Source organism: Fragaria vesca, linkage group LG5 (assembly GCF_000184155.1).
Source record: "Fragaria vesca subsp. vesca linkage group LG5, FraVesHawaii_1.0, whole genome shotgun sequence".
In the NCBI taxonomy this organism is placed as follows: Eukaryota; Viridiplantae; Streptophyta; class Magnoliopsida; order Rosales; family Rosaceae; genus Fragaria; species Fragaria vesca.
In genome coordinates, this window is record NC_020495.1 from 7,514,694 (window position 1) to 7,534,202 (window position 19,509).

Sequence of the window (19,509 nt, forward strand, 5' to 3'; positions counted from 1 at the left end):
CCCTCATATATATATATATATATACTAAACACGATCTTTCGATCATTTGAGTCGTATATGAGCTAGTTGTCAAAACTCAAAGGATGAGAATCTCAATCGTTACAAGGGGACATGTTTTCTAGCTAGGTAGCTTTTTATTTGCTCATATTTATGAGTTTTAATCCTCAAAAGTTTTCAGTAAATATGAACTTTAACCTCTAATTAAAGAGGGATTTGAATTTTATTAGACTTCATAAGTAATTGTTGCATTTAAGACTATGCGCGCACTAGTTGCATGTATATAACCGCGGGATATCTTTTCACTACTAGCTATTTATCAGCAATGCGATGACCTTAATTATATTTCTCTATAAGAATATATGTGTCTGTGTGTATTAGGTACGTACATATATGTGTGTATGTAAAATTAACAAGTCTTACGTTAGGTGTTGATAAAAAAAAAGGTACAAATTAATAATAGTAATCATCCACGCCGATCACTCACGATTCACATTGGAGGGTTAGGCCAAAATGAAATACAAATGATTTGATTCCAGCCCAGAAAGAAAAACGTTAACGAAAGGAACTAAATGTCTAAATAGCTAGCTGTATTTGAAATTGGCATTTACTGGGAGAGATATGCATGCTGCACTAAAGTTTGCCAATTCAAACTAATTAAGCTTCGCACTAAACAACTTATTCTTCGATTCAGACATATATTATAAGACCAAGTAAAATTTTTCTTGGTGGACGTTAACATGTTGAGGTGTGTATGCTAAAATAACAACAGAAATGGAATTCCGGAGCCTATGGGAATTGTTTATAAGGTTTGAAAAGGGTCTTCTGCCTCCTGTCTTTGATACGAAACAACCCTGACCCTGCACAGCATGTTTCAAACCAAGAGAACACAGAGACATAATGTTGAAGCGTTTGACTGCGTTGGATGAAGTAAGGTGGTATTGTGTTAGACAAACTTGCTCAAATCGGTCGTAAACCCTAAGTCCATTTCTCTATGTTTACCACATTACCTAATCAAGCCTGCACTTGTTCCCTCACAGATCCAATCCGGGTTAAAAGTAATTAGATACCGAGTGATCATCATAGTACTGTGTAAATAAGATGATAATATTAGATTCTGTAAACAACCTGCAGACAGTGCGTCATGTCATGCGTATCTTCTAGGTTGAATATCGGGTCAAACAACAGGATCTTTTACCAGCAGGATCTTGGACATTTGCTTGCTTTCTAAGCATATATATATATATATATATATATATATATATATANCAAGACATATNCTCATTCACTCTCTTCTACATCTCTACTTCTTCTNCTCCACTTAACGAAAAGAAAAAACCCGAACAGCAACGACGCGGCCGAAAACGAACGTAGTGTGTGTGTATATATATATATATATATATATATGGTGCAATTACCTATCTAGAACCAAGAAATTAAACAAAATCTAAGGGTTTTAGGATATATTTTTAATTGCTGGAAGAATACAAGTTAATAAGGGGAATGACGAGCTACATACGTATACGTGCAGATCCTGATGAGTTTTGTATTTAGGGAATTAGGGTTATGATCTGCATACATGCGATGTATACACATATATGATCGATAGTATTGGTTTGCAGATCTGCATGATATATACATACACACATAACAGTGTACTAGACGAGGGTCCTTCAGGCAAGGCATATATATATATATATATATATATATGTGTGTGTGTGTAAGCACATAAATAAATTAAGAACAAATTGATTTGATCAGATAATATTTCTTTTGATGGAAATGATCCGCTGAATTTTCTTCAAATACGATCGGACGTCTCTGGTCTCTTGACCATGGCATTGTAGTACTTCTCAAAAAATCGAAAACCTATGAAAATGTGAGAGATTGATTTACTATTTCAACGACTTGTCGGAACTATGCAGACAGAAAGAATTTTTGGTGTGGAGATGCTTGCATGTCAGGTTACTTCGTTTCTATTTTTCTTCTTGTTTTCTAAGCATGCATGAGAGTAGATACTCGACCTGTTCACATCGTAAATTAAGAACTCGTGCTTTCTGTAAAACCAATTATATCCGCATCATATATAATCCAGCAGGATTCCTTGGATGCAGTTCTCCGCTAGTTTAATCACAGAAATTATCAACTAGCTAGCTAAACACCAAACCGGCCAACAGAAGGAAAGCATCCCTAAGGGGTTAGGGGGGGGGGGGGGGGGGGGACGATCATGTACGTTCGTGGGTTTCGATATACAAGGAGGACGGTGCGTACCTGTAAACTTTTGAATCCCAGTTTTTGAATCCCAGTTTAAAAAAAAATCCATCCTCTCCAGTCTCCACACGGACCACACCCATGGTTGAAGATCGAAAACATGCAAATTGATCTAGTCTTGACAGTAGTATAGTTTGGAACAACAAAAGTTAGGTGACCCGGCCATGCCAAACCCTAAACAAATCAGCTTATGGCATGGTAGTCATTTGGGAGAAAGAGACTTTGAATTTTCTGCCAGACGAATAACCCGCCTTTGCTTTTTGATTTTGAATAAGCAAAAGAGGAGTTAGATTTGACTTCAGATTATCGGTTTTTCCTTTAGCTTTGTGGTTAAGGTCTTTGTCTCTCTCACTAGTTATATATCGGGGTTTGAAAGCTGGTATTATATATGATGGTGGTGTGATGACACCACGGCGGTGATCTGGTTGTGGTGGTTCTTTTATTTGTTCCTCAAACAAATACTTCAGATTGCACAAAAAAAATTGTTCTTTTCAAAATTCTAGAACTTCCATCAACCTTGATTCAGAAAGCCTATAAATGGTCGACTACTTGAGTTGCTAGGAGCCTAGGACAGTGGAGAACTGGAGATCCTTGATAATAACGCCAACTTTGTCGACCCCAACCCCAAGCCCTAAATTAATTAGTAACTTCCATTAGGAACTTACAAAATGGCTGGCTTAAGCCACAACCTTATAGGGCCTATATGGATTTGAATCTAAAGAGGGCTTGAAGTTTAAAAGCCCATTTAGATTCTAGAAGTAGTAAAGAATCATGCCAAAAAAACTTGAGCACACATTCCCAAGTAGTATAGAACCATGCATTTCAAATGTTAAGTCTCCTTTTTTGAAATTTTCCACACCTCCCCCAATTCCATTGATCATCTGATGAATTGTATCTGCTCTCTGAGTAATTAGGATTTGGGTTCCCCAGTAATCCAGTATCCATCACAGAGCTCTTTGATCCCAAACCTGAAAAATGCAGAGGCTTCTTTCTGTGAAATTAGCCTCAAACCTCCCTAAAACCCTCTCAAACTCCTCCTCCACCACCACCACAAGCTCTTCCCTTTTCCACTTCCAACCTCACAAAACCTTCTCTCTCACCAAACCACCCCAAACCCAGACCCAAAATCACTTCTTTAGCTCCATCACCACACACCCACTTCACCATCAGCACAAAGTTCATGGCTTTCTCTCCAACCCATTACTCAGAAAACATTTTTCTTTGAGGGTATCAAGCAAGAGGCTTTTGGATTGCAGGCGCGGTTTTCTCCAAACCCAATTTCCCAAACAGAGTTTTAACTTCAAACCAAGTCAGAATTATCATCAGGGTGTCAGGTAATGTTATTGTTTTCTGATTTGATTTCAATGAATTTTGTAGGAAAATGAAGGAAAGGTAGAAACTTTACCAGCTAAATTAATTTCCTGTGTGCAGAAGATCATTATGGTTTCAAAGGGTATCGAGCAATGACATGGTTTTGGGATTGATTACAGCTAATATTGTTGTTTTTTGTCTGTGGAAGATAGCAGACTTCACATTCATGTACCGTAATTTTACTGTGAGTCCTTAGTTTTGTATCTGTGTACTGACTCATTATAGCTGCTTAGTGTTCTAGTCTCATATTAATACTCATTTCTCTATGAGCAGATCTCAGTATTTCAGTTCAAACTTGGACAAGTACACACATTAATAACTTATGCATTTAGTCACAGTCAAATTGGGCACATCGTTTCTAACATGTTGGGTCTCTATCTTTTCGGGACGAATGTAAGCTTTCGTGCTCCTGGTTCTGATTTTTTTTTTTTTTTTTGCTTACAGCACAATGTCATTAAATGATTCCTGTAAACTACCCAAATTTTGTTTTGAAATCCGGTTAGCTGGAGAAGTGGTTCGGGCACTGCTGTTGGTTCTGATATATCCTTTTGCAGCTACTAATGCTGGTGAAGCTGATGAAGACCTTTATGATTAGTAGTTTCTTTTCTTCTGTTGTTTGTTTTTTTAATTTTTTCTTTTCTTTTCAAGTATCAAAAAATTCCAGAAATAGAAATCTGTATTCACATATTTGAAGTTTGTGAATATTAGCAAAAGAAAACCAAGTTTTGAACTCGGTTATGTCTTCTATTCCTTACATGCATTTTCGTAAGTATTAGCACTTAGCTACTCTGCAACAAGCTTTTCTTGTTTGACGTACACACCATCGATCATTCTTTTACTTACTCTGTATCAAACCTTTAGTTCATATTGACTTGGTTTCTTTGTTAATTGTCTAGCAAGCTTTGAAAACTTCTCATTATTGCTTTGGTTAATCGGTTGAAATTATGCGATTAATTTGAACTGCCGCAAATCTGATGTATTAATCCCAGTGTCTATTATTGTGTTAGTAGTAGTGAAGTTTGATCATATGCATATACACTATGTTCATATGTCCATATAATTTACAGAGCTGGTGTATGCATAACCTTAAACAACAATAGTAATTCTGAGTTTCTGTCTGAACTTGTGGAATTGACATGTATACTTTCAATAAACCAGATACAGTATAAGAAGAGTTGATAATTTCCCAACTACTGATCAGTGATGAGTCCTAGTTTCTTGGTTTGTGTTGGGCACTTGGTGCTGTTGTCACCCTTCGACTGTTTAGAGTAGGCTCTTCCTGCATGTATGCAACTAACTAGTCATATGCTCACTAATTTACTATATATACATTCTTTGCTCGCATTCTTTTGTTCTGTTCACTAAGGAGTTCAAGAACCAGATTGATCCTTGAATCCAACTGGATCAATACTGAAAACAAACTACAACATGCCTAATTTCAAATTTCAATAATCGCCTTGTTACTCTGTCAATTTAAGCAAGTAATATATCGATTAATTAGTACTCGAAGTACCCGTCGAGTCTAAGAAATCAATTCTGGATATAGTAGAGCAATGCAATTTTACCAATAACAGATGTTTCGACCCATGAAATAAAGAAACCAAGTCTAAATGCTACCCTTTCATTCTTCTATAATTCGAAAACTGATGCTCATATCAATAGATGATATAGAATTGCAAAACAATAGCTCTAGATTGGCATAATTAATGAACAAAAGAACATCCAGAAAGATTATCAAGCATATCCCCAGACAATGGGATTTTTCGAAAGTCTTACTCACCTAACCCTTTGCTCCCAATTATAAGCTTTCAGATTTCCTCCCTTTCCTCTGAAAGGCCTGCGTTCCGCCTCTCTCCGGAAACTACTCGACCAAAGTTAGTTTTTGTGGAAAACCGTCTGTAAGAATTGGAAATCAACAAAGAAAGTAAGAATTGGAAACACACCGACATTAAAAATCTAATTTACAAATAACGATAACAACTTCAACGAAGCTCCGGTTTAAACATCTCCTAGAGTTCGAGAGACAAATCATATATCCTCTCTGCACACAGAGGCCACTAGACAAATAAAGCAAGGTAAAAACGGGTTTAACATAAAGTCTTGTCGGTACCGGCAGCAGATTCAGGGCTAGTGTCTGATCCAAACTCTTGATCACGGATTGGACAATGTCGACGCCAATGGGTGATACCACAACAATTACAAGACCTGACAGAAGTATGAGTATAATAAGGTTGTTGTGCATGAACACCCTTTATACAAGATGGATAAGCAAGTCTCTTTGCTCTAATTTTCCTCTTTTTAAAAGGACGAGAGTTATTTAGTTCTTCTGCCTTGCGGCATTTTTCAGCTTCTTCATCTTCCTGCATAACTTCTACCACTGTCGACAGAACAACAGAAAAAATATTTAAAACCGGCAAAGTGAGCAGCCATAAACAAAAACAAAGAGTTTTTTTTTTGAAAGGAAACAAAAAAAAAAAAAAACAAAGAGTTCTTTTAAAGTGAAACTTAAACAAATTGAACCTAAGCAAGCAAGCAAATTCCAAATTATAATAAATAAAAAAACAAAAACAAAAAACATATACATGAAACTACGACGACACCATTATTCTTCCAGAGATCCAGCCTAAAGGGTTCAGTAGGCTCCTCCCACCGTCGGGGATCGTCCGGGTCTAAACGCTCTAATGATTTCCTAAAAAATCTCATAATGACAGATTTCAACTGGAATCAGGCATTTCGAGTTTTTGAGATTGTTTGGTTTGGGGGTTTTTGGTTCACACGCCTTCTTTTATTATTATGATGAAATATAAAATGTATAGACAAAGAGATAATAAGAGAATCATCATCTTATTCATTGATAAGAACCGAGACACATATAAAAAATATCTAAAACAATACAGAATATCATACAACATATTATTATTTTTGATCGATACACCCCTTCTTTTTATACCGATAGAACCGACATATCTTCACTAGTCCTCCTTTTCAATAACATTATTATTATTTTGCCTATTTAGGGTGGGTATTCTGATTCACGCCTGCCACCGACTCAATCGTTTCAAGTTTGAAATCTGATAGAATTCTATCTTAATAGCGGAAAGCACTGGACTACGGGACACCATCCGCACAGAGTGGATTTCAAGGGACAGCGATGGGAATTCCGGGTTGACCTGGTTAAAAGCTAAGGGCATTTATGGAATCGCCGGTGAGGTGAAAGGGGGTTAGTACGACGCTGCCGGGAGATTTGCCACTTCTCCGCCACCGAGAAGACCGATGGGGTATGGAACCGTGTTTCAGTAAGATGCTAAGACTTGTTGTTAATTGCGTTGTGGTTTACCGTTTTGCCATCATGGTTTGTAGATCAAATTCAGTAACGGAAACGAGATGTGAGGTTTGGTATGTTAAATCGGATCCGAATCAGGTTCCATATACTTTCCTTGTCAGATTACTGACTGAAAGCCACTTCAAAGACTTGGCGCAACAGGTTCTTTGCTGAATAACTATTAATAAGTCAGATGATGATTGAAAGTGTCCTCTGGCAGGTACTCTAGCTAGGCAGAAGATCAGCTGACACAGGTATTCTACATGTCCTTGTTGCCAGAGGTACCATGGTACTCAAGATAACAACCCAATCAGCTTTGTGTGATACAACAATTATCAAGGATTAGTCAGCTTTGTAACCTTAAAAGAATTGTTATTATCTGCAGTAAAAATCTCTGACAAATTAGCTGATACTGTTAATGGAATTAACTGTAATTAAGAATACATGCAAGAGGTAGTTCTACTCAAAATGCATCATAAAATTGTCCAGTACATTACTGAATTGATGATATTTCAAAGCACTTTTATATATAGTACTCATATTCTCATGATCTGCTGTTTGCAGAACATGCCAATATCGAAGCTGCGCAAATCTTTTGTTTTCCCAGCATCGGTAAAGTGTTAGCAACCCTTTACATTTGTGATTTGTGGACTTTACATTTCACAACAAATTCGGCTTGTGGATTCTCTGTTTATCATATCCGACAATGTTAGAAGCCTATCAATAAGAGAAGTACTAGATAATATAACTCTTCAAAGGAATTTGCTTACTTTTTTGGCAGAATTAACATAGAATTATCCATGAGATGAAGTTTATAAATGGCAATCAGAATAATATATTTCTTTTTCTGCATAAGCTTGGAGTTTGTATATCTCCTTTCTTCTCCTATTATTAAAGAACTTTGAAGTGGGAACTGAGTGTCTGGTGTCAAATGTTACCATTGTTGCCGTAAGAAAAGGGTACTGTGGAAGTTGGCTTATGTCAGGAAGATTTGTCATTTCTCACTACTATATAACTTTAAAAGATTTAATGGGATTATGAGGTGCAATCTGTATATTCAAATACTGTTCATTCTGGCATACATTGGGTGAGTTTTATAATGACAGGTAATGAACCAATTTATGCCTTGCTTAGGGTTCCTTTTCATTCGATTGTTTGACAAAAAGTTGACAAGCTGAAACTTTGATTTGCCGTTATATTCTTTTGAGTACATGACATTTATAAGTCAAGTCATTTAACTTCCAAATCTGTTTGAAATATATAGGGTGCAAGCGGTGCTGTTACTGCTACCATTTTGCTTGATATATTCCTCCACCCCACTGCTAGACTCTACTTTATCATCCCCGTTCCTGCCATGCTGCTGGTAAGTTATCTTCTATCAGTTCTACACTTCTATGTCATGTGCTGTACGTTGAGGCTATAGTGCAAATACTTGCTATAACTTACCTCTCTTTCTTCTATTTTAGGGGATGTTTTTACTGCTGTACGTTGAGGCTATAGTGCAAATACTTGCTATAACTTACCTCTCTTTCTTCTATTTTAGGGGATGTTTTTACTTGGGCAGGATTTCTTAAGGGTGAATTCGGTATGTTGGGTTCTCTCGTTTCCATTTTTGTCTATGTGCATTGCCCTTGAAATAAAGTAGGAGTTGATTTTCATCACTCATTACGCTTTCAACAAAATCCTGACAATTAGACGTTGTTCATCATGCATTTATTCTGCCCATTTTACTGTTGAAGTGAGAAAACCTTCAACTTGGCATGACCAAAGAGCCTCACTGAATCTCGGTACCTTAAAGTTTTCATATTCGTGTTCACATGCCATCAAACCACTTTCATTGTCATTTTTTTAGCAGACATAGTGATTATACTGTTATTGCAGGGATACATGTTTATCTCAGGATCCACACACTTGGGTGGTGCCACAGTTGCAGCCATAGTCTGGGTCTGGGCAACGACTTCGGAAGAGGCGCGTTGAGTTTAAATGCTGTGCAGCCTGATTACTTAGGCGTCATGTATCAGATGTTCTGAGTAGGAAACTTAGGTATGGCACATGTTACTGCTAGCCAGTGCCGTCAAGTAGAAGACTGAGATGTATAACGTGAAGTTCTGATGGTTCAGATACATTTTGGGAAAAACGAAAGAACAACTATTCTCTGTATACTGACCTTATTTCCTTCTTTCAAAAGCACATTGTGCATTTGTGCCTATGAAAGAAAACTCGGAGAGAGAGAATCAACTTGACCTTGACCTTTGGTGTTGCTTATATAGGTATATTACAAAGTATATTACAACTGTACTATTTCCTTGGGTTTATGAATCTTTGGATCTTACATATTCTAATTTCCGATTGTATATGAAGATCTCTGTCTCTGATTCTCATGCTTCATTCCTTAAACCTTACTACAAACAAGGTCCGAGTACATTCTTCTACTCTCATTGCAAATGATACTAATGTTCCTCTAAATTGTTAACTTGTCATTTAACACCAAACATCAATTTACGAACCGACATGGTAAGGGACAAAGACCCTCCTCCTCCTTCAGAGTCTGAGACACTCCAATTAGTCCAATTCTCAGCATTTGAACTCTTCAAATTGATCATCTTCTGCTCTCTAAAATTGAAAGGAAAGGAAATTGTTTTTCCCCAAAACCCACCAAAAGGAGCTCTCTTTGATTCAAACCTCACAAAATGCAGAGGCTTCTTTCTGTGAAATTTAGCCTTAAACCTCCCTAAAACCCTCTCAAGCTCCACCACCACAAGCTCTTCTCTTTTCCACTTTCAACCTCACAAAACCTTGTCTCTCACAAAACCACCCCAAACCCAGATCCAAAATCACTTCTTTAGCTCCTTCCCCTCACACCCACTTTACCATCAGCACAAAGTTCATGGCTTTTTCTCCAACCCATTACTCAGAAAGCACTTTTCTTTGGATTCCGCAAATACCCTTTTGAGGTTATCAAGCAAGAGGCTTTCGGATTGCAGGCTTGCCTTTCTCCAAACCCAATTTCCCAAACAGAGTTTTAACTTCAAACCAAGTAAGAATTATCATCAGGGTGTCAGGTAAAGTTTTTGTTTTCAATCACATTTGAAAGAAAATGAAGGAAAGCTAGTAAATTTACAAATTATTCCTACTTCTATCTTAGGTAGCAAAATGCATTGTCTATTTTAGGCATGAACGAAAGCTATGAACTTTGATAATAGAGTATTTTGTAATTTTTGTTGTTGTTGAGGGATGAGGGTAGTGGATTGAACAATGCAGTTATGCAATTTGTGATGACTAACTATTGTTTGTAATATGGGATTGAACAGTGCAGTTATGCAATTTGCTTTTTGCCTTTTGCATTCATTTCAATAACAACAATGCGTTTCATAGTCCTTTTACTTGTGACCATATTTTTAGTTTAACAGAAGGTCCTTCATGTGCAATAACTTATTTCTCTTGTTTGCAGGAGCTCATGGTTTCAAACCATATCGAGTAATGACTTGGTTTTTGGATTGATCCTGGCTAATGTTATTGTTTTCCTTTCATGGTGGATAGTAGACCCTTTATTCTTGTACCACAATTTTACTGTGAGTCCTTTATTGTGAATTGTGAAGTACTGTGTTGTTAACTTATCTTATTCTGTCCTATTTTCCTGACATTCTTTATGAGTTCTTCCTGATTATGTAAAGCTTCTTAGTATTCTCACTATATAATCTGATAATATCATATTTCTAACTTCAGTTTCTGAACTTGTTCATTTTCTCTAAATAGACCTCATTATTCAATTTTATGCTTGGAGCCTTGGACACGTTCACACAATGATAACTCCTGCAATTACTCATGCCAGTGCTGGGCATCTCATTTTTAACATGATCGGACTGTGTTATTTTGGAAGGAATGTAAGCTCAATTTCCTCAGAATCTCATTTTCTTTCTTGTTCCAGGTTCAAATTTTTCTTTTAAGCTACTGAATTTTTTGAAATATGTTTAGTCGGAGAGTGTTTCATAAAGCTAGGCTTGCTTGACTAATTAAATTGATTCTTGCATAGCCTTTATGGAGTTTCAATCATTTTCACGTTTCTTATTTTGGTGTATTGATCAGATTGGTAGAGTTTTCGGGCCTGAATTTTTGCTGAAGTTGTATATAGCTGGAGCTATTGGTGGCTCAGTCTTTCACTTGGTTCACCATGCCTTCCTGTACCAGACCACTCCGGTACAGGTACACAGATTATCAAGGCTTTGTAAGCTAAAAAGAACAATTATCTGCCACTGAAATATCTTACCAAAAAAAAGTTGATGAAGTTAGCACGTAATCAAGGTTACATGGGATTGTAAAGATAGAAGAGTTCTTCAGTAGATGATTAAATTGCTGGTATTTCACTCCACTTTCACTAAATATGTAATATTTAGCATTCTCACGATCTGTTATTTGCAGCGAAGGAGAGTGGAAATCCGTACGGAACCGGCATTGGTAAGCTATCAGCAACCCTTTACATTCTGTTGGGCATTCTCAAAGAAAATGAGAAAATGAAAGGAGATTGTCTGTTTATCGTATCCCAACAAATTTACTAGCCTACAAACCATGAAAGTGATGTTTTTGTTCTTTTGTCAACATTGGCATTCTGATCTTTGGGTTTCTAGGTCGGGTCTTCTCTCCTTTTTTTTTGTTTTACAGACTTGTGATGTAGGAACTAGGAACCAAGTGTGAAGTGTCTGGTGTCACATCTTACCATGGTTCCTGAAACAAAAGCAACTTCACTTCTCTCCAAGAGATATGTTAGTCCTCCCCACTACATAACTTAAATGTCTATGAATGGCAATGTGAGGCAGTCGCTTTATTCAAGTCACTGGCATAAGGGTGATTATGGAGTTGTGAGAGATCATGAACAATTCAAATGTCCACCAGCTTCATTCTTTACATCAGTTGTTTGACCAAAATTGATCAACCTACTTTGATTCGTTGTTATATTATGTCAGGAACATCACATAACTCTTCGGTTTGTTTGTGATATTAGGGCGCAAGTGGTGCTGTTAATGCTATCATGTTGCTTGATATATTCATCCACCCCGCAGTTCCTGCAGTGCTGCTGGTACGTTTTCTTATGTGTTGTGTGGATGTTGCCGCTATTATGCAAATACTTAAAACAGGTTACCTCTCTTTGTTCTATTTTAGGGGATCTTTCTAATCGGGAAGGATATTCCAAGGATCATGGAGGTTGGTTTCTATCATTTTCACACTGCTTGTTTTGTGTCTGTTGTTATTTTCTGTCCACACTCCACAGTGTTCAAGAGAGATAACCTAGCAACTTGGCATTACAAAGCAACCTCACTCACTGTTTCTGGTACTAGTAATGTTGTGATAACATTATATTGTTATTGCAGGGAAACGCTCATGTCAAGGGATCTACACACTTGGGCGGCGCTGTAGTAGCAGCGGTAACCTGGGCTAGACTTCGGAGGAGGCTTCGGGTATTCTAAATGGTTCTGCAGATAACTTGGGCAACATTTTGTAGATGTTATGGGTAGGATATTCCTGCATCTTAACTATTGATCAGTGCCTTCCGGCAGGTTTTATATTACTGAATCATTCACCAACACAAACTTGGATATTGAACTTTTCTTGATGTAAGATTCTAATCATCCTGATGATTTAGAGATATATTTTAGGAATTGCAAAGGACAAGGAAGAAAGTTTTCCTCATTTCCCTTTTCAATGGGAAAACAACATAATCTATTATGATTCAACTTCTTGACTCGCGTCTTCTCATATACTGGACATCAATACTGTTGCTTACATTAAACCAGATACCGGGCCGCCAAATCCAGTCATGCCTTTCGAGCTTCTATAAGTGGATAATTAATCGGATGCTCGCTCCATTGCTACTAGCTTCTTCATTCTCTGTCTCATCTTTCATATGCACCGTAATAATCATAATTACAAGTCAAAGATCACTTCTGGGCAAGGTGATGAGTAGATGTGAATCAGAAAAGATGGTTGATTCAAATACTTGTCAACGATAGACATCAAAATTGTATATTTGCTCTAAATGAAGCAAAGGGTTGACTTATATCACTTCTAGTTTCTAAAACCAAAAGAATTTAAGAATCCCAGCCCTTCAGTTCACTTTCTTGCATGTCTTGTTCAATCTTTCTGCCCAAAACCACCTCTTTAGTTTGAAAGATATCAGTCACTCATGTATCAGCAGTATGTACCCAAATTGAAAGGCAACTGCCAAATACCGTCGAGTATGTTCTCTATGCACCCAAAGAAGAATTCATGACATTAAACAATTATGCTACCCATTCCCATATTACAAGATGCAGAAGTCCATCTGATAAAATCGTTGGTATAATCAATGACCTAGTGATTCCATAAATGACTTTGTGTTCCTCACATCATCATTCGATTCTGGATAACTTGGTGGCTTAAATAGTTTCCATAGTCCAGCAGGATGTTGGTTTCGTACTTTACCATCTCCTGAAAGTCTTCCAAATATCTTCTCACAGTCCGGATATGGCTTCACATACAGGTTATAGAATTTAAGCCTGCTAGGCTTGATCAGACCCTTTAACCCCACATCGCAACCAAGCCCACCTTTTGATCGCAAATGCTCTATCACATTGAACCGAGGAAGGATTTGCTTCCTAAAATTCACACCCAAGTACTCCGGAACTTCAACCAAACAACGAATATTGAATTTCATCTTCTGTGTTAAAAACTCAATCTTCCTCTCAATGTCCTTTACATCATATATGATTGACCTCGGCTCCTTCCACAACACCTCAAAAGCCTCCCTACGTATCAACCCATGTTTGCACAAGCAGTCAACTCTCAACTTCACCTCAAAGCCAGCTCGGAATTCTCCATTACTGTAAATCTTCTCCTTGATAGGTTCCCTACATTTCAAAGTCCTCAACCATTCCAAACACCACGAAACTTCACCCAATTCCATGCCTAGAACTCTTGGCTCTCTAACAATCTCCCTCCTGATAACATCCTTACCAAAGCCAAAATCTTTAAACTCACAAAGCAATGGCTTCAATCTATCTTCAACCCCAAATCCTAAAACCCCTGGAAAACAACAAAGAACCCGATCAATTCCATTCCTCGGAATCCCAAATCCCACCAAGAACTCAACTCTCTTACCTATCTCCCTCTCATTCATCAACACCACCCCTGGAAACCCCTCTAAAACCCTACACACAGTACCATCCTTAAACCCTAAACCCCTCAAAGCCTCCACACTCCCAAAAACACCATCTGGGTCAATCTGAAACCTCCTAGAATGTTCCAAAACACTCTTGATCATCAATGGGGAAGCACCTAAAATCCCCAAATTTGAAAAACCCAATTCCCATTTCTTAAGAAACTCAAAATCCAAAACACCAGGGCAATCACATATCAATGAAACAAGGGAATTCTGATCAATTTTGAATGACAAAAGAATAACCAGAGACTTCTCTAACTCATGAAATTCTGAATTGAGTAAAAATTGATTCTTTGATATGAAACTGTGAACAATGGAGGATGGGAAGCCGTACCTTTGGAGTAGATTGGAAATTTGCTGGGAAAATCTGGGGTTTGATGAGAAAGATTGGAACTTTTGGTGGAGGAGAGATGGGTTTTGTTTGGGGTTTAAAGTGAATGTGAAGCGGGTAAGTATGGTTCTGGTTAGAACCCTCAAAGCCATTTTTGACAATTCTGGGTGAGCACAGCAGAGACTGGGCGACTCGCTGCCTACATGGCTACGTATATGCAATTAGCAGAGACCCGCTTTTACGCGGTAAAAGTAAAAAAACAAGGAGAAATGACAAAATGTGAAACATAAGAGCTACAACTGTAAAATCCAAAACTTATTTGTTACCGTGACCATTCATCCAAAATATGTAGACCAGAAAAGAAGTTATAGCTACTTGTATGGAGTTGGTTTTGTTAGAATAAGATTTTCGGTTGGAATGCCGATTATCTTGCTGTAAACGTAGTTTGATTTCAGCTTATCGAATGTTGTTTTTAATAATGTTAATTTATATTCAAAATACGTAGAGCTGTAGATCATAAGAATAATTATATTTTCTTTTTACTCTTTATATAAACATATTTATTTTCTTTTTACTCCTTACATAAACATATTTTCAGAAGTAAAGTAAATTCCTTTTATGATACATGAGATATGATCAATCATACTTTTGTTACCTTGTCTTTAGAAAATAACACTTCGATACCTCAAGGCACCACTAGGTATCAAGTTGTCCAATTCATCATACCTCATGTACCGTAAAAGGATTTACCATTTCAGAGTACCACCTACGTCACCTCTTGCAGTAGAAGATTTAATGCCAAATTACCAAATATATGATGAGAGACACTCACGGGTCCATGTTTAAAAAAAAAAAGAAAAAAAAAAAGAACACTCACAGGTCCCAACTCACAAGTCACTTCCTTTCACCTCTTGCATTTGAAATATTCCACCCCCTTACATTTCCATTGATCTCCAACACAAGAAAGGAAGAAACTTTCCCCCAAAACCCATCAAAGAGCTCCTTGATTCCAAACCTCCAAAAATGCAGAGGCTTCTTTCTGTGAAATTAGCCTCAAAACCTCACCAAAAACCTCTCAACCACCACCTCCACCACCACCACCACCACCACAAGCTCTTCCTTTTTCCACTTCCAACCTCACAAAACCTTCTCTTTCACCAAACCACCCCAAACCCAGTCCCAAAATCACTTCTTTAGCTCCTTCCCCACACACCCACTTCCCCATCAGCACAATCTCACTCACAAAATTCATGGCTTTCTCTCCAACCCAATAATCAGGAGGCACTTTTTGCTGGGTTCCGCAAATACCCTTTTGAGGGTATCAAGCAAGAGACTTTCGGATTGCAGGCTTGCCTTTCTCCAACGCAAATTTCCCAGACAGAGTTTTGACTTGAACCCAAGTCGCATTTCTAATCAGAGTGCCTGGTAATGTATCTGTTCTCTGTCAAAGTGTGTGATTAAATTTCAATGAAGTTAGGGAGTTGAACAAAGTTTTCTGCTTTTGTTTTGTGTGTTATGAAGTTTCATGTATGTGGGAAATTGGGTTTCTTTTTTCTGGTTAATATTTGAGTTTGGGTTATGATTAAATTGACCCATGAGAGAAAAGCAATGTGGTAGGGAACTGAAAGGACAACACGTTTCGGTTTTTGAATGGTGGACTGTACAAGTTTTTCTGTTTATGTGTTGCCTACTTGCCTGCTTTTACTCATCACAAAAGCTCCTGCATTCTTGACTGCAAATAGCCATTTATATCTTCTGTTACAAAATTGTGTATGACATTATGGTTTGGTATTATAATACGACTTATATCGTTTAGGCAATCAAGTAACTGATTTGCTTGTAGTTGGTACTTGCATACCTGATTATGTATTTACATTAGTGGGAAGATTAGTGTGGGATCCTTTTATGCCTTAATATCATTGCAAGTTGAAAATGTGAAGTTACTGTGTTTTTGAAATAAATAAAAATGAGTTCTGGTATGTGATAAGTTTGTTCACTTGCAAGACTTACTGCATATGAGTTATGACTAGGGTAATTTTGCTTTACTTGTGGATTCGGTCTGCATTACAAATGAAGTGTAGCTTTGCTATTTTGATATTCAGTTTCTGGTTCAGCTTGCTTCTTCGATACTGCTACAAAATAAGTACTCTTTCAAAATCGACGATTTCAAAAAGAATACTTCCAAACATAACAGCAGATTTTGGAGTTTGGCTTTATACCATATTTGTCGTTTAATAAAGTACATGCAAGATCCTTTCTGTGAATAACTTAGATCTTCTGTTTGCAGGAGATCATGGTTGGGAAGGTTATCAAGCAGTGACATGGTTTTGGGATTGGTTATAGCTAATGTTGCTGTTTTTCTTTTATGGAAGATAGCAGACCCTGTATTCATGTACAAGAATTTTACTGTGAGTTCTTATTCATAACTGACGAAAGTTATGAGTGCACAACTAAGGAAACAATATGTTGATGGAAAGACTCTTTATAGCTGCTCATTTCTAACTTCAATTTTGTAACTTCTTGATTTTCTCTAAGCAGCTCTCAGTATACAATGTTACAAGTGGGCGTCTTCACACATTGATAACTTCTGCATTTAGTCACATTGATGTTGGGCATATCATTTCTAACATGATTGGACTGTATTTTTTTGGGATCAATGTAAGCTCATTGTCCTCATAAGTTATTTTTCTTGCTTGTTACTGCATCAAATTTTTCTTAAAATACATCCTAAAGGATTCGTGTATGCTACTATATATGTCTTGTATCATAAAGCTAAGTTTGCTCAAGTTATTTGTTTAGTTTAATCTGCATGAAGTGGTGAATTCAATCAAATTTCAATCTTGCTGATCTGGTTTTGGTGTATTGACCAGATTGGAAGAACATTCGGGCCTGAGTTTTTGCTAAAGTTGTATCTAGCTGGAGCTATTGGTGGCTCAGTCTTTTACTTGGTGCACCATGCCTTCCTGGCTGCATCATCAAAGGTACCAGGATACTAAAGAAGTAAAGATAACAACTTTATCAGTTTTCACATGAAACAACCAACATGAAGCATTGAGTCGGTATTTTATAAACAAAGATAATTGTCCGCAAGTAAAATTTCTGGCCAAGTAGTAGATACTGTAGATGGTTTAGTGGTTAAATTGCCCGAAAAGATTATAACATTATTAAGTAGATGTCAATTATATTTCAGTGAACTGAATATGGCTAATGTTTCTCACAATCTGATTTTTGCAGAACCGACCATTTGGGATGATGGATGCTTCTAAGACTCCAGCTTTGGTATGTTATCAACCAGGCTACTAAATGATAGTAGATTCTCTGCATAATTTTGTCAACAAACTTCATCAGCCTATGAATAATTAGCAAAGGAAATTAAATCATGAAAGGGTTGTTATACTTTTTTAGTCTGAATTATCCATCCAATGAAGTTATTAATGAAAAATCAAAATGTGAGATTTATTTTTTTGCATGTGTTTGGGTGTATATTTATTTTCCACCTCCTTATTTCTCCTTGTTTTATAAAGAAATCTAACCATTGAATATAAGGAAATGTACTGTGGAAGTTAACTTCTCTCCGAGAACATTTGTCGTTTCTCAGTTCGCACCACTACATAAATTATTGTTTATGCACGGCATTTAGAGGCGTTGTCTCTTTATTCAAGTCACTGTTTGTTTTCTGGCATATTATGCCATGCATAATGCAAGTTATGTTTTGAATGAAGCTTGTTATACAGAGGCAAGAAGGGATGAATACTGAATCGTTTAATATAGACCTTCATACCACCAGCTTCATTATTTTCATCGATTGTTTGACTAAATATCGACAACCTGACTTTGATTAGTGTTTTATGTTCTGTCAGGAGCATGACTTGAAAATCCAAGTTGTTTAACTATTGAGTCTGTTTGTGACCTTCAGGGGGCAAGCGGTGCCGTTAATGCTATCATGTTGCTTGATATATTTCTTCACCCCACAGCTACTCTTTACTTAGAGTTTATCATACCAGTTCCTGCCATGCTGCTGGTAAGTGTGCTTCTATGTTGTGTCATTTGTTGATGTCATTATGCAAATACTTAAATAAGTTAACTTCTGGTTTTTCTGTTTTAGGGGATCTTTCTAATTGGAAAGGATATCTTAAGGATAATGGAGGTATGTTGGTTTCTACCATTTTCATTTGTGTGTGCATCGGCCTTCAAATAGAGTTGGAGTTGAGTCATGATGATCATCACCCATTGGTTTCAAAACTAAACTTGAGTATTTATTTCCACAAACAAAAAAAAACCTAAACCGAGTATTTTGGCAATTTGATTTTGTTCACCATTTTGGTTGTATACTGCATATTGTTGTTCAGGTGTGATAAGCTAACCTCATTGTACCTTACTGCGCTTGAAACTTCGAACTCCATAACTTTCTTCCCCATGCCATCGAACCGCTAGTCCTCTGCTGTCACTATTTTCTAGTATATATGACATTATATTTTTTGTTGCAGGGAAACAGTCAGATTTCAGGAGCTGCACACTTGGGCGGTGCGGCAGTAGCAGCCATAGCCTGGGCAAGACTTCGAAAGGGGCGTCGTTTATTCTAGACGAGTCTGCAGATTACTTAGGTAGCATTTTGTAGATGTCATGTGTAGGAAACTGAGATGTTCCAGCATGTTAGCTATTAGTCAGTGCCTTCGAGTAGGTTTTCCTTCTCGAGTTATATTACCGATTCATTCAATGACACAAACTTCTTCCAAGACTTGTTCAACTTTTCCTAATGTCATATTCAGACGGTTAGGAATAGCTGAGCTCTATTTAGTGTGGAAAGTGTTGCTTATTTCTTCTGTTTAAAGCATTTCATGCCTGTGAAAAGAGCAACTCTGGACCTTCAGCCAGAGAAAATAGTTACTGAGGTTAGAGTTTGGGCCTACTCAATGGGCTTAGTGCAGGTGGGCTCGTGAGAATAGCTGTGTTGGCCCAGTTTACGAGTAATTCCAGTTTCATCCTGATTCGTAGATGCCCATAAGTCCAAAACATATTCGTTAC

General features: G+C 37.3%; 4 protein-coding genes across 5 annotated transcripts; 3 read left to right on the forward strand and 1 right to left on the reverse strand.

Moving 5' to 3' along the window:
* The first annotated feature begins 3,736 nt into the window (after positions 1-3,736).
* On the forward strand, positions 3,737-12,423 carry LOC101296673 (rhomboid protein 1, mitochondrial-like). The gene is made up of 6 exons (XM_004301057.1): positions 3,737-3,823; positions 3,913-4,032; positions 11,048-11,164; positions 11,961-12,035; positions 12,119-12,160; positions 12,328-12,423. Exons 1-6 carry the CDS (start codon positions 3,737-3,739, stop codon positions 12,421-12,423), a joined length of 537 nt encoding a protein of 178 aa, XP_004301105.1.
* LOC101308086 lies at positions 6,540-9,348 on the forward strand. 2 transcript variants are annotated; one of them, XM_004299241.1, is made up of 7 exons: positions 6,840-6,917; positions 7,000-7,035; positions 7,182-7,242; positions 7,526-7,573; positions 8,226-8,324; positions 8,505-8,546; positions 8,843-9,348. In XM_004299241.1, the coding sequence occupies exons 3-7, from the start codon at positions 7,225-7,227 to the stop codon at positions 8,936-8,938; spliced, it is 303 nt and encodes a 100-aa protein (XP_004299289.1). In that variant the 5' UTR covers positions 6,840-6,917; positions 7,000-7,035; positions 7,182-7,224; the 3' UTR covers positions 8,939-9,348. The 2 variants fall into 2 exon arrangements, with proteins under 2 accessions (XP_004299288.1, XP_004299289.1); XM_004299240.1 differs by having other exon boundaries at positions 6,667-7,573.
* A 574-nt stretch (positions 12,424-12,997) lies between the features above and the next one.
* Positions 12,998-14,636, reverse strand: LOC101296967. The gene has a single exon (XM_004301058.1). It carries the CDS (start codon positions 14,634-14,636, stop codon positions 13,299-13,301), a length of 1,338 nt encoding a protein of 445 aa, XP_004301106.1. The 3' UTR covers positions 12,998-13,298.
* Positions 14,637-15,439: 803 nt separating this feature from the next.
* LOC101309546 (rhomboid protein 1, mitochondrial-like) lies at positions 15,440-19,358 on the forward strand. Its single transcript, XM_004299242.1, has 8 exons — positions 15,440-15,909; positions 16,772-16,892; positions 17,023-17,142; positions 17,355-17,465; positions 17,719-17,763; positions 18,401-18,505; positions 18,590-18,631; positions 18,972-19,358. The coding sequence occupies exons 2-8, from the start codon at positions 16,806-16,808 to the stop codon at positions 19,065-19,067; spliced, it is 606 nt and encodes a 201-aa protein (XP_004299290.1). The 5' UTR covers positions 15,440-15,909; positions 16,772-16,805; the 3' UTR covers positions 19,068-19,358.
* The last annotated feature ends 151 nt before the right edge of the window (positions 19,359-19,509 follow it).

Excerpts from the sequence above, each read along its gene's own strand:
- LOC101308086 (XM_004299240.1), top strand. The coding sequence starts at position 7,406 with ATGCAAGAGGTAGTTCTACTCAAAATGCATCATAAAATTGTCCAGTAC. Across the intron at positions 7,574-8,225 it reads CTTTTGTTTTCCCAGCATCG|GGTGCAAGCGGTGCTGTTAC; the intron begins GTAAAGTGTTAG and ends TGAAATATATAG. Across the intron at positions 8,325-8,504 it reads CCGTTCCTGCCATGCTGCTG|GGGATGTTTTTACTTGGGCA; the intron begins GTAAGTTATCTT and ends CTTCTATTTTAG.
- LOC101309546 (XM_004299242.1), top strand. The coding sequence starts at position 16,806 with ATGGTTTTGGGATTGGTTATAGCTAATGTTGCTGTTTTTCTTTTATGG. Across the intron at positions 17,466-17,718 it reads TCCTGGCTGCATCATCAAAG|AACCGACCATTTGGGATGAT; the intron begins GTACCAGGATAC and ends TGATTTTTGCAG. Across the intron at positions 18,506-18,589 it reads CAGTTCCTGCCATGCTGCTG|GGGATCTTTCTAATTGGAAA; the intron begins GTAAGTGTGCTT and ends TTTCTGTTTTAG.
- LOC101296967 (XM_004301058.1), bottom strand. The coding sequence starts at position 14,636 with ATGGCTTTGAGGGTTCTAACCAGAACCATACTTACCCGCTTCACATTC.
- LOC101296673 (XM_004301057.1), top strand. The coding sequence starts at position 3,737 with ATGGTTTTGGGATTGATTACAGCTAATATTGTTGTTTTTTGTCTGTGG. Across the intron at positions 3,824-3,912 it reads TCATGTACCGTAATTTTACT|ATCTCAGTATTTCAGTTCAA; the intron begins GTGAGTCCTTAG and ends CTCTATGAGCAG. Across the intron at positions 11,165-11,960 it reads ACCAGACCACTCCGGTACAG|GGCGCAAGTGGTGCTGTTAA; the intron begins GTACACAGATTA and ends TTGTGATATTAG.